At 38.7% G+C, this 14,396-nt stretch overlaps 3 protein-coding genes across 3 annotated transcripts; all 3 read right to left on the reverse strand.

Moving 5' to 3' along the window:
* Window positions 1–5,970: 5,970 nt before the first annotated feature.
* On the reverse strand, window positions 5,971–7,131 carry LOC113051160 (odorant receptor 131-2-like). The gene has a single exon (XM_026214751.1). The coding sequence runs from the start codon at window positions 6,883–6,885 to the stop codon at window positions 5,971–5,973; it is 915 nt and encodes a 304-aa protein (XP_026070536.1). The 5' UTR covers window positions 6,886–7,131.
* Window positions 7,132–7,887: 756 nt separating this feature from the next.
* Window positions 7,888–9,634, reverse strand: LOC113051161 (odorant receptor 131-2-like). Its single transcript, XM_026214752.1, has 2 exons — window positions 9,398–9,634; window positions 7,888–8,607 (listed from the first exon to the last, which is right to left on the reverse strand). The coding sequence occupies exons 1-2, from the start codon at window positions 9,632–9,634 to the stop codon at window positions 7,888–7,890; spliced, it is 957 nt and encodes a 318-aa protein (XP_026070537.1).
* Window positions 9,635–13,064: 3,430 nt separating this feature from the next.
* On the reverse strand, window positions 13,065–13,997 carry LOC113051162 (odorant receptor 131-2-like). Its single transcript, XM_026214754.1, has one exon. It carries the CDS (start codon window positions 13,854–13,856, stop codon window positions 13,065–13,067), a length of 792 nt encoding a protein of 263 aa, XP_026070539.1. The 5' UTR covers window positions 13,857–13,997.
* Between the last annotated feature and the right edge of the window lie 399 nt (window positions 13,998–14,396).

Here is a 14,396-nt window from a genome sequence, read left to right on the forward strand (position 1 = left end):
CCCGGGGACTGGATGCTTCACCCCAAGGTGGTGAAGCAGATATGGCAAATATTTGGCAAAGCTCAGGTGGACCTCTTCATGACTCGAGAGACATCGCAATGTCCCCTCTGGTTCTCTCTAGTTCACCCAGCTCCACTGGGACTAGATGCCATGGCACAGACTTGGCGGAGGCTTCATCTGTACGCCTTTCCCCCCATCGCTCTGCTCCCGGAAGTTCTGGCAAGAGTACACCGGGACGGGGTCCGTCTGTTGTTAGTAGCCCCATTCTGGCCGGGCCGAGTATGGTTCGCAGATCTGATTTCTGTTAGCAGCTGGTCTCTCAACCGAGGTTGTTGAGACCCCACTCTAATCCAGAGCTCCCTCTACGAGGAAACTGTACACCCCTGAAGTGGAAACTCTTCACTTCATGGTGCAGAGATCGCCCCCTTGACCCTGTTAACTACCCAGTTGGTACAGTTCTGGAGCTAGGCTCTCTGCGGGGTTAACCCACTCCACCTTAAAGGTGTACGTGGCGGCCATAGCTGCTTACCACGTCCCTTTCAATGATCAGTCACTGGGTAGACACCCCCTAGTTACACGTTTCCTCCAAGGTGCACTGAGGCTGAGACCTCCAGTACGGTCCCGTATTCCCCCATGGGACTTAGTTGTGGTGTTAGAGGCTCTCTGCAAAGCTCCATTCGAGCCAATTCAAGACATTTCAGACAGACATCTGACACTACCGCTGTGTTGCACCGACAACACAGCGGTAGTCTCTTATATCAATCACCAGGGGGGTCTGCGTTCACGCATCTTGTACAAGCTGGTATACCAGATCCTCCTGTGGTCTCAGGGCAAACTCCTCTCATTAAGAGCAGTATATATTCCTGGGAGATTGAATGTGGGAGCAGACATGCTGTCGAGACAGGGGCCGAGCCCCGGGGACTGGATGCTTCACCCCAAGGTGGTGAAGCAGATATGGCAAATATTTGGCAAAGCTCAGGTGGACCTCTTCATGACTCGAGAGACATCGCAATGTCCCCTCTGGTTCTCTCTAGTTCACCCAGCTCCACTGGGACTAGATGCCATGGCACAGACTTGGCGGAGGCTTCATCTGTACGCCTTTCCCCCCATCGCTCTGCTCCCGGAAGTTCTGGCAAGAGTACACCGGGACGGGATCCGTCTGTTGTTAGTAGCCCCATTCTGGCCGGGCCGAGTATGGTTCGCAGATCTGATTTCTGTTAGCAGCTGGTCTCTCAACCGAGGTTGTTGAGACCCCACTCTAATCCAGAGCTCCCTCTACGAGGAAACTGTACACCCTGAAGTGGAAACTCTTCACTTCATGGTGCAGAGATCGCCCCCTTGACCCTGTTAACTACCCAGTTGGTACAGTTCTGGAGCTAGGCTCTCTGCGGGGTTAACCCACTCCACCTTAAAGGTGTACGTGGCGGCCATAGCTGCTTACCACGTCCCTTTCAATGATCAGTCACTGGGTAGACACCCCCTAGTTACACGTTTCCTCCAAGGTGCACTGAGGCTGAGACCTCCAGTACGGTCCCGTATTCCCCCATGGGACTTAGTTGTGGTGTTAGAGGCTCTCTGCAAAGCTCCATTCGAGCCAATTCAAGACATTTCAGACAGACATCTGACACTTAAGACTGCCCTATTACTGGCTATTACTTCTCTAGAAGTTGGAGTTGGAGATCTCCAGGCCCTCTCGGTGGCCCCTAACTATCTAGACTTTGCCCCTGGTATGGCCAAAGCATTCTTATACCCTCGAGCGGGTTATGTTCCTAAAGTTCCCTCTGTCACACCACAACCTGTCGTACTGCAGGCCTTCTGTCCTCCTCCCTTTCGGGAGCCAGCCCAGGAAAAGCTAAACTGTATGTGTCCAGTGCGAGCATTGGACGCATACATCCACAGAGCTGCCCTGTGGAGAAAGTCTGACCAATTGCTTGTTTGCTACGGTCCTCCTAAAAAGGGTTCTCCTGCCTCTAAGCAGACCCTTAGTCGTTGGATAGTCGAGGCTATCAACGTCTCCTATGAGTCCTCTGGTCTTCCCCTTCCTTTGGGCGCCAAGGCTCACTCTATGCGGAGTATGGCTGCCTCTAAGGCCTTTCTAGCAGGTGTGTCCCTCTTGGACATCTGCAACGCTGCGGGGTGGTCCACGCCCTCTACATTCGCCAGATTTTACAATCTCGATATGCGAGCCGCTCCTGGCTCTTCTGTCCTCTCGCCTTAGCTCTGCTCTCCGGATACACACTAAGCAGGGGTTTTGGTAGTCTGGCAGCGTTGGCACATTATTCCCCAAAAGCGCTTGATGCAGCTCAAGTTCACGTCGAGGGAACGAGACGCTGCGTCGCAGAGCCTTACTCCCGGCACCACTGCCGGCGCTTGCTTCCCTACTCGAAGCTGTAGCCAGCTGCGTGGCACGCGCAGGGCTTTTTATTTCCAGTTACAGCAACTATAAAATTTGCTCACATACATACATTTTAAATTAAATTTTTTACTTTTTTAAAACAAATTTATTTACCCTATCTTATATATTATTATAAAATCTTTATATATAGTTTTGATAGTGTTTATTAATTTAGCAGCGTGAAGGGCTTCTTTTAACACAGGTCTTTCATTTTTAAATGCACAATTATATTTCGTTCTTGTGAATCATATTCAAACAATTTCTTCAAATGTCATGTTGCCTGTTAAAATGAAATTTTTTTGAAAATTACATTTGACTGAAATGCGTGTTGAAACATTTTGCATTCTACCTATGATAAAACTTTCATTGGCTTTTACATTAACTCTCCCCTCCTGGTGGAATGCAACAAACAAATAATTACAAATAATTTTAAACTGTTAAAAATTATTTTTGTTATGATGATTTAAAAAACAATGAAATAAATAATAAGGGTTGTATAGTTAAAACTGCAACCACGGTCATATATTTATGTATTAATGTTACAACTTTAGTTAAATAAACAAGTAATATAACTGACTTACATTTTAGACACATTATGAATTAAGCAAAGCCACAGCAGCGCAATCGTGCATCTCTGAGCAGCACACAGCAGTCTTTCGTTCCTAAATGATTCATCATTTTTGAACAAGTCAATGATTCAGTGAGCCATTTATAAAAATGGTTACTTGCTTCATTTATTGAATGAATCAGCCATTTATATGAATTGGTTGAATCAATGATTCACTCATTAAGACGGTGACTTGTCAACACCTACTAGTGGTTTAATTTCATAAAAGTATCATTACATTTTTCCAACATTTCCTATTTGTATGTCAAAAAAGTAAAACATTAATCTAATAACATTATTTATGCATTTTCAATTTTGAATAAATTAATTTATGGAACCTATCTTCATTAAACAGTCTGAGTAAATACATCTAAATGGCACAGTTTCTGTGTTTCCTCTGCAGTGGACAGATGGAGTTTGTTGATACTGATTTCATTCGAATAGTAAAAACCATATAGTGTCTTATTATTCTAACTTAAATGTATTGATCAAATGTAATAATTCAGTGTAAATGGAGACGTACATTTAATCAGTTTAGGAAAATATTGTAGTTCATAAAGTTAAAATGTGTGACAGCAATACATTTAAAATATAAAATATATAAATTCAAATATAAAAAAATACCAAAAATGAAAATTATGTCATTAATAACTCACCCTTATGCTGTTCCAAACATGTAAGGCCTCCTTTTATCTTCGGAACACAGTTTAAGATATTTTAGATTTAATCAGAGAGCTCTCAGTCCCTCCATTGAAGCTGTGTGTACGGTATACTGTCCATGTCCAGAAAGGTAAGAAAAACATCATCAAAGTAGTCCATGTGACATCAGAGGGTGCGTTGGAATTTTTTGAAGCATCGAAAATACATTTTGGTCCAAAAATAGCAAAAACGACGACTTTATTCAGCATTGTCTTCTCTTCCGTGTCTGTGTGAGAGAGAGTTTAAATCAAAGCAGCTGGATTTTCCGGTTCGCAAACGAATCATTCAGTTCACCAAATCGAACTGAATCGTTTTAAACAATTCACATCTCTAATACGCATTAATGCACAAATGACTTAAGCTGTTAACTTTTTTAATGTGGCTGACACTCCCTCTGAGTTCAAACAAACCAATATCCCGAAGTAATTCATGTACTCAAACAATACATTGACTGTACTGCTGTGATGAACACCGAGCCGAGCCAGATAACGAACAATAGACTGACTCGTTCACGAGTGAAGAACCGTTTCTGTCAGACGTGTCCGATTCGTGAACCGAGGAGCTGATGATACTGCGCATGTGTGATTCAGCGTGAAGCAGACCGACACACAGAGCGTCTGAACTGAACTGATTCTTTTGGTGATTGATTCTGAACTGATTTCAGAATCACTGAGGCTTGAATCAAGGGCAATCATCGCCAATGACGCCATTACGTCGAGCGAAAAAGAACTGGTGAACCGTTTTCTTCAACCGGTTTATTGAATCGAACTGTCCGAAAGAACTACTGGTGATCCGAACACCGATGCAACCTGTTCTTCACTCGTGAACGAGTCAGTTTATTGTTCGTTATCTGGCTCGGCTCGGTGTTCATCACAGCAGTTCAGTCAATGTACTGTTTGAGTACATGAATAACTCCGGGATATTGGGTTTGTTTGAACTCAGAGGGAGTGTCAGCCACATTAAAAAAAATAACAGCTTAAGTCATTTGTGGATTAATGCGTATTAGAGATGCGAACCGTTTTAAAACGATTCAGTTTGATTTGGTGAACTGAATGATTCGTTCTCGAACCGGAAATCCAGCTGCTTTGATTTGAACTCTCTCTCACACAGACACGGAAGAGAAGACAATGCTGAATAAAGTCGTCGTTTTTGCTATTTTTGGACCAAAATGTATTTTCGATGCTTCAAAAAATTCCACCGGACCCTCTGATGTCACATGGACTACTTTGATGATGTTTTTCTTACCTTTCTGGACATGGACAGTATACCGTACACAGCTTCAATGGAGGGACTGAGAGCTCTCGGACTAAATCTAAAATATCTTAAACTGTGTTCCAAAGATAAAAGGAGGCCTTACATGTTTGGAACAGGATAAGGGTGAGTTATTAATGACATAATTTTCATTCTTGGGTGAACTAACCCTTTAAAAAATGAGTCTGCTTTCTCCTTAAATGACAATTTATTTTTAAATTAAGTCATTTCTAGGTAAACTATCTCTTTAAACGAAACATAGCTGGGAAGTCTCAGTTATGAGCTATAAAAGAGCAACCATTGAGCAATAAAAAATATTTGCAGTAATATTATAACATTAATCTAAATAAGTTCATCTAATAGTCCATATGACACTATGGGAAATGTACCCTGTGAATTTGTGGTGGACAATGACATCAGCCAGAGTCATTTAAAGCACAAAACAATCTGATCTGCTCTTCACTGCCCTTTCTTTGTCCTTGTCTCTAGGTACAAGAAAGTACAGCTTGATGAACTAAAATTAAAACCTTAAAAACATTTTATTACTTTAAGTTATACATTATTTAATTTTCTCATTCGGTGTCTTTCAGTTTCTTTTATATACATCAAACACATACACTCAAAGCACACACACATTCATCAGAAAGAAGGAGGCCCAAATTTCTGTCTTGCATACCCCCCTTAAAACTGTTCATGGCTTCCCTGGGTTAGAGTTAAACTCCTCAGGACAGTAGCCCACCAGGACCATAGTTGCCTATCCCTGCTATAGGTAGACCAAGTACTTAAAAATATGACTTTAACTACAACAGACACTTATGCTTTGAATTTTATATTTTATACCCAACCTGCAAAACATAAAGGTTATCTAGACTAAACAAAATATTTCAGATCTTCATACCACACATCAGGAGTTAAAGAAGCCATTTAACAAATATCACATATATACATTCACACCGAATCAAATCCCGATCAATTCAAGTAAGCTTAATGTGAATATTAAACATATTGTGTTCATAGATTAGGTCACTCGTATTATCTGTGTCTTTTTGCAACAAAAATACACTTTCACACGCTCAGCAAATTGTTTATCTCTTAACCCGTAGATCAGTGGGCTTAGTAACCTTGGTAGAACATTTGAAAACAAAAACAGAAGAAACAGAATGGTTGTTCGACTCTGGGGAAAAAGATCTACAAGCACTGTACTGAGGAGTGGGGTGATGTAGGACATCATACACAGTAAAAGCTGACCTCCGTGCAGCAGTATCGTGTTCCGGCCCTTTCTAGCAGACACTCGATCTGCACTCGCAGCGTTTGCTGCAGAAAGAACCTTAAAGTAGGTGACAATCAGTGTAATCCACACAAATAACAAATACACAACATTTGACACAGTATCATTGACTACGTGTTGCCAGGTGTTGCGAATGATCACCATGTGACATAAAACTGCAGTAGAGAAAAAGCTTTCTGTACGAGTTGATAATGTAATGAATATATCACTGAAAGCCGGCACTGCTGACAGAATCCATATGAACCAGATGAGCATGTATGTCCTGCGAACTGTACATATTTGTGGGTGATGTAGTGGCTTGCAAATGGCGATGTAACGCTCTATTGCCATGCAGGCCAGATTCAGTGGAGAGTTCTTGGTGACTATAACGGTAACAAATAAAACAACACAACAAACTGAGAGACTGAAGGGACCCACAGCATATGTTGTGACTTGTAAGCCCACAGAAATGGACAGCATTATCATGTCATTGATTACCAAATGGGTGTATAAAATGTATCTTGGGTCACTATAGAAAATAGAACTTTTGAAGAAGACAAGCACAAATGTCCCATTGATATAGTTGATGATTAGGCCGAAGACTACACTAATAAAGTTCTTGATGAAGGAGTCATAAAACTGATCTTTCTGAATGGTGCTGTTCATTATGATCCAGTGACCTGCAACAGCTGTGGAATTCCAGTGTATAAATCACTTACAGATTTAGATAAGTACACTATCATTGGAATAATATGTTGTAGTGTCGCAGCACTCAATGTCAGTATTTCAGTTATCAGTATAAAGTTATACAAGCTCACTTAAAGTACTGTATACAATGCATGAGCATTATAAAAACAACATCAATATTAATTAGATAATGCTGAAGCGAAAAGACATTCACATGTTCCACAAATTTGATGACTCTGAAATTCATAAACTGACCTGCCTTATTCCTATGGACTCTGACCTCAGAGAAATGCATTATAGCCTCTACTGTATTTATCCCTATGATTGTGCAATGGTTGTGCTCTCTGAAGGGCAAACTGAACAACTGAGGATTTGTGCTGAATTAATGAGCTCCTTTAAAATGACGCAAGCTTGATCAAGGTTTACATGACCTCAATGCTTTTTTTTGGGAAGTTTAAATTACAATGTCCTGCAAAGTGGCCTGATAGACTGCATCTAAAACTATTCCAAACGGTAATTCGGGTTTTAATAGGCTGTATAGTATATGCAGTTTCTAATGAGTAACCTCATACTGCTTCAGAAACTACAAGGAATATCTGTACTTTTAAAATCCATGTAAAACCGCAGGGCTTTTTTATTTCCAGTTATAGCAACTATAAAATGTGCTCATACACATACATTTTAAATTAAAAATTTTACTATTTTTAACAAATTTAACTACCCACTCTTATATATTATTATAAATCTTTATAAACTGTATAGTTTCGATAGTGTTTATTAATTTAGCAATATGAAGGACTTTTCAAACAGGTCTTTCATTTTTAAATACACAAATTATATTTTGTTCTTCTGAATCATATTCAAACAATTTCTTCAAATGTTGCCTGTTAAAATGAAATTTTAGATTTTTGAAACATTTCTCTACTCCAGAAATCAGCGTCACCTACAAATCATACATGTGGAATCGATATGAACAAAACATCATCCAGGCTTATGAGAGAACTGGCTGGCTGGCTTTAGTTTGTGTGCTTTAGAGACAAAGCACCTGAGCCAATACTTGCGAAACTTTTCATCCCTGAATCCATAAATCATAGGACTGAGAAATCGTGGGATTATGTAGACCAGAAGAAAATTAACATAACGGATCTCTAGGCCGTACATTGGAAACAGTTGTATGAGCGGAGCCTGCATGGACGGCACGACAAACGCCAGCATGCACAGCAGCAGCTGAACCCCGTGGAGTAACACTGTGTTACGGGCCTTCTTGGCTGACACCAGGTCAGTGGAGGCCGCACGGGCCGTCAGCATGATCTTACAGTACGTATAAAGCAAAGTCAAGAAAACAAAAGAGAAATACACACTATCAAACACGCAGTTCTTGTAATAAATCGAACGGTCTTGGAATAGGAGGGAGTGATCGCAGAAAATGGATGAGTGGAAGAACACTGGTGGTTCTTTGGCCACGGTGATGAAAAGATCAGTAATGGGAGGGGTGAGACTCAGGAGGAATATGACTCCGATCATCCACATGGTCCGTGTGACAGTGCAGATGTGGCTGTAATGGAGGGGGAAGCAGATGGAGATGTAGCACTCCAGGGCCATGCCGGCCAGGATGAGCGGGGTGGAGCGTGTGGTCGTCACAGCGGTCATGATCAATGGACAGCAGGCGGATGCCAGAATCTTTGAGAAGGCATAACTCACCTAGAGCAGGAAGAAAAGAACACAAATGACATGCACAATGGAAATGACATGGTTTCATTCTACAATCATTGTGCTTAAACATAATAAAGTCAAGTTTAGCATTTTTGTGGTATGAATACTAAATACTAAAATACTAAAAACTAAATATAATAGTAAAAAATCGATTAGATATTCATTAACAAGGTTTTTTTTACGCTTTTTTTTTTTTAATTTGGGAGTGACAGTAATGAAATTTACCACAAGAGATTTCTATTTCAGATAATGCTGATTCTTTGAACTTTCTACTCATAAATGATGTATAACAAAAATATAAAGCAGCACAACTGATTTTTAGCAAGATGGAAACAGTTTTACTAAACACTAATCTAAAAATAAAAAAGTAAAAATGTTTTTTTTTAAGTTAAATTTTCCATTTTAGTGGTATGAAAATTGTTGCAACAAATGATTAAACTTTCAACTTTTTTCTGGGGGGTGGGTAATAATAAGATAATAATTAGAAAAGAGCAGCAGATCAGCATATTAGAGAGAGGTCTGAAGGAAACAGAAGACTGGATTAATGATGCTGAAAATTCAACTTTGCATCACAGTAATAAATGTATTTTAAGATATAATCAAACGGAAAACTATTATTTTATATAGCACTTCACTATATACAATATTATCTAGTTTTACTTGAATATTTAAAATAAATGCCACGTGCTTGATATTTTGTATCCAATGCAATTGTGTTCAGGCATTTCTAGATGTCCTTTAAATCATTTTTGACCCTGTATTTCATCTCAATACTAACCACATACAGGGCGGTGACCAGTGTCAGTTGTACGCCATCATTAATGACCATGCAGATAAACATGATATAACGTGGATCTTCATAGAAGAAACTGTGCTTGCGGAAAGTGGACACCATACTGCAGTTAAGGATACTGAGTGCCAGCCACACAAGCATGGCCACAATGTTTTTAGTGAGAGCAGCGCTGAAGCTGTCCCGTGGTATGGCATTCAGAAGGATCAAAGTGCTGGAGTTCATGTTCTCAACCTGAGATGATAAAGCACACATTATAGACACTGTGTACAAAACTACACACAATACAGTAAAAGCTACACATTCTTGCATTGTACCATTCATCTTTTACTCAGTAAAGCTTACTACAGTCAAAGGCACGTAATAATGCATGATAATGATTTGTTATAGAGCAGTATGGTTATAAAAGCAAGTAATACCTAAATGCATATGCGTATGCAAAGAGACACTTTTTCTATTGCTAGAGCAACTGCTGCACAATTACATAAACATGAACACTCAAACAGATGAAAGATCCTGAAAAGATTTTTCCTGAAAGAAATAAAACAAGCATGACTTGTAAGGCACAGTATGTCTCGGTGTAATGTTATTTTCCAATTTGCTTCATTTAAGATATCTTGCTAGAGTTTAGAGATTTGGTTAGCCAGATCCAATCTTACCTAAAATGCCTCTCGCCCTGTCAGAAAGTCCAGGCCTGTAGTAAATCTTATAGCGTATGGGTGTGATATAGCTATAGGTCAGGGCAGCTGATTGGAGGATGCACAGAAAACTCTTCAGGGGTTTGGCATTAACACAGTTTTGATTTTCCCAGGGACGAAAAGATGTAAACAGAGGAGTAAACTAACACCAACACGTTTTCACTCACTCCCGAATGGTCAGGACCCCTTTAATGTTACTTTTCGACATGCAGGGTATTCCATTGCTTTCAGTTGTTTGCCTTATGTGTCAGATCAAGACACATTTAATGGTTTGTATGCCTTTGTAAAAATATAAATAATTTTACATTAATACATTGCTAGACATTTTGGAGCACCTAAACACACACCTACCCTAAACCTACGACCTCTGAAAAATATAAAACAAGTAGGCCAACTTAACAATTAACAGTACTGTCACAGGTATTGATTGCAAAAACTGACCATTAAAAAGTAGATTTGGAATGTTTTTTTTTTTTTATATAATATATATATAATATATTTGTTACTGTTGTTAAAGCCTTTTAAATCCTGTGTTTTATATTGATAGATGGTTAGATAAAGGGGAAGGGGTTGGTTTACATGCTCATAAATGTGTAAACAGCGTAAGGTATATAAAATAGTTGCGACTGTTTACGTTGAAAAATCACTCCCCAACATACAGTATATGCAATAATGGCAAAATGAATATTACCCAATATATAATTTAATCAAAACGATACAATTCTTAATATGCCTTTCACGTCTGCATACTGACACCAAAGAGTTTTTATTTCAAGCAATGATGGACAATGCACATCAAAATATTATGCTAAAGGGGCACCCTGTGCATTAAAAAGTGATACCAAAGGGTCCTGAACAAGCTTCAGTATGTGACAGGTTGGGAGTGAGAATGTGTTGCTAACTCATGTGAATTTGGCTGTTAAATATGCTTGAATATATGTTTTTGGCTTTGACTTAAATGTTTTGGACTTTGTGTTTTTATTGTATCTTACCAGTAAAATAAAGTGCTTTACTATATAAATCATGTATTTTCTTTCAAAATTGTCTATATACGGTTTCAAACAAAGTCATACTATAATTACTTATTTATCTATTACTTATTAAATTCTCATGAGATCAGGCTGCTGTTAGCAAAGGCCTTCAATGTTTCATATTAGGCCATATATAAATGTGACATACAGGAAATTTTTTATTTTTATTTTTTTATTTATGAACTGTTGATGACTTGCTACTAAATGCTGGATTGTTTTTAAAATGCTGTAAAAAATGTTATCCCAACAGCTGGGTTAGTCCATATTTCACCCATCATTAGAGTGTATTGAGTTTTATTACATATATATATATATATTTATTTATTTATATATAATATGTTTATTGTTTACAATTTTGTTCCCTAAGGGCAAGATTAAAAAAAGCTATACAATTTAAGAAACAATTGCTAACATAATGCTTCCATGTGCTGTAAACAAAATCAAATGTATTATTTTCTGGTTTGGGGTTATGATGTAGATACATACCCATCGATATACTTTTTATCACAATGCTTTTGATTGTAAAACAACTATCCAGAAAAGAAGACATGGAGCAGAAATCACCTTCAAAACAATTTCAGTCAAGCTGTCAGCACTACAAAACAAACATTCATAGTTAGCACAGAATGAATGATTAGAAATAGAACAAGTGTACGGAAAAATGGCTTCTTTATAAAAAAAAATTTGACAGCAAAACTCACTCACTCACGAAGCTTTTTAAATGCATGCACACTCTGATTGTAGATTATGATGTATGTTACATCATTAGGGAAAATATAGAGATAAAAAAAAAACACAGACACACACTCATGCTTAGTAAAATATATATGGGCAAAGTACAAATTTAAAATAGGATATAATATATCAGAAAAGGCCTAATTTTAGGGGGCATTTTTCTAAGGACTTCATAATTCTTATTTTTCCGATATACATTTCACTAAGCTTGTGTTGTTTGTTTTTTATTTGCCCCAGTAACATAACTAATGATATTTCCATAATATCAATTTATTGATAGTGCCGGGGCATTAGAAATGTTCCTGTTGTGATCTAGCTCAGGGGCATCGGACTGGGGGTAAAATCAGTACTGATAACCAGGGCCCCAAAGGAAGAGAGGGCCCTTGAAAAGTCTGGAATATATTTTATTTTTTATTTGGGGGCCCGTCAGGGCTGGGCCCGGTATCTTGTTCAACGCCTCTGATCTGGCTCATCATGCATCTCATCTCTCAGGTGCGTTGCACAAGATCCCGGGCCCCCATGGCCCCCCTGAAAATATCCAGGTAAAATAAAATATATTCCAGACTTTTCAAGGGCCCTTTCTTCCTTTGGGCCCCTGGTAATCAGTACTGGTTTTACCCCCAGTCCGATGCTCCTGGTTTCTCTTAGTGTAACCAACATTACAGATCATATTGATGAGAAAACACAGTTATTAGATATCACATGGCATGTGATCCGATATGTGATGAGAGAATTACAGCTTATAATTTATAGTATTTACACATCCACAGAAAATGTGTTAGATTTACTATATCAAAGCTGAGAAAAAAAAGTCAATTGAAACTACTGATTTAATAATGTATGTGTTTCCACTGACATTTTTTATGCTGGTATATGTCTGAGAAGTTCATGTTCAGCTGCCATACACTCTGAATAAGCATTTTTTCAGTTTTTTACCTGTTTATGCAAAAAAGTAAACACTTCCTGCAAAAGATCTTATTATCTTCTGCAATTTCCCACTTTAAAAAGTGAGCAAAAAAGATCAAATCTGAATGATAACTAATTAGATAACTAATCATTATATTTCAGTGTATTAATTGTGCATGTAGTTCAGTATATATTTATTATCTAATTTTTCAAACAAATCATATTCATCCTCAGATGTTGCTTTAAAAGTCAACATTGCCATCACATCATTTTAATAGTGAACTTTCACATGGATTTATTAGAAACTTTTGGCAAATTCCCACTGGGTTGGATGTTTTGGAGTTTTCTCCTCATCTTGAACATTGTACACAGTAAGTATCTTTTCAAGTATTTGCAAAACATTTGATCTCTCAAGCCGTACACAACTGGACTGATAAACCTGGGCATTATCTGGATGACTAAATAGCTTGAGAATCTCATATCTACAATAAATTGTGGAAACATTTCTGCCAGCAGCCTGTCCAGGAAGGGCCCGATAAACGTTAGCATGCACATCAGAAGCTGGATCCCATGTAGGATGATGGTACTCCGAGCTTTGTGAGCATCTGAGTTCGTGGCCTTTGCAACAAACATGATCTTCAAGTAAGTATACACTATAGTGAGCCACACAAAGGTCAGGTAAATGATGTACACAACATTTCTCTTATCTACTATATATGGGTTATCAAACACATAATCTCTGATGCAGGGGATGCTGCTGTAGAAGAAGATTAGAGGTTTTGTAGCCAACAGGATGAACAAGTCTGGTAAAACCTGAATGGCACTCAGGACCCAGATCAGACCGATAAGGGTGTATGTTTTACGTATGGTACAGATCTGAGCATGACGTAAAGGGTTGCATATGGCTATATAGCGCTCTATAGCCATAGAAGCGAGATTCAGTGGTGTGTTGAGAGTTGTGAATATAGCACTCATCAATAAGACACAGCAGAAAGAGACATTGAGAGTAAACACAGTGTAGCTTAAAATGTGAAGGATGACTGCAATCATCAGCTGAATCATGTCATTGAACACCATGTGAATGAAGAGAATGTAGCGAGGGTTTCCTTTGAAGATCTCATGCTTGATGAAGGTGTGGACGAGCGTGCCATTGATATAGTTGATGGAGATGCACAAACCGACCACGATCACATTCCTAGTCACCGCTGAGCTAAAGCTGTCCCTCTGATACTTGGGTTGTGTGATGTTACTCCCTAGTGAAATGTTCATTTTTTTGATAGCACAGCTTTCAAAAAAAAAAAAGAGAGCAATGAATATAGGAGGTTTAACTATGTGCTTTAAGATAACTAAGCTAGAAAAATGTTATTCTTAATGTAATATTCAGTTGCATCAACAAATTCACATCTAAGTGAGTCACATAAAGATCAGTTGTCTTTGCAATCATACCTCGGCAGCTGCTCCAGTCTGGTGTGAAAGGAAGCTGATGAGTACTTCATTTTATACCATGTGATTTGCCTCTTTGGAATTGAGGTCGGTGTCATCTTTGCGATCCTAAAGAACTGCGCATGACAACCTTGTGAGATGTCAGAAGAATTCAAACCATGTATTTGTGCAATC

Source organism: Carassius auratus, chromosome 31, assembly GCF_003368295.1.
Source record: "Carassius auratus strain Wakin chromosome 31, ASM336829v1, whole genome shotgun sequence".
Classification (NCBI taxonomy): Eukaryota; Metazoa; Chordata; class Actinopteri; order Cypriniformes; family Cyprinidae; genus Carassius; species Carassius auratus.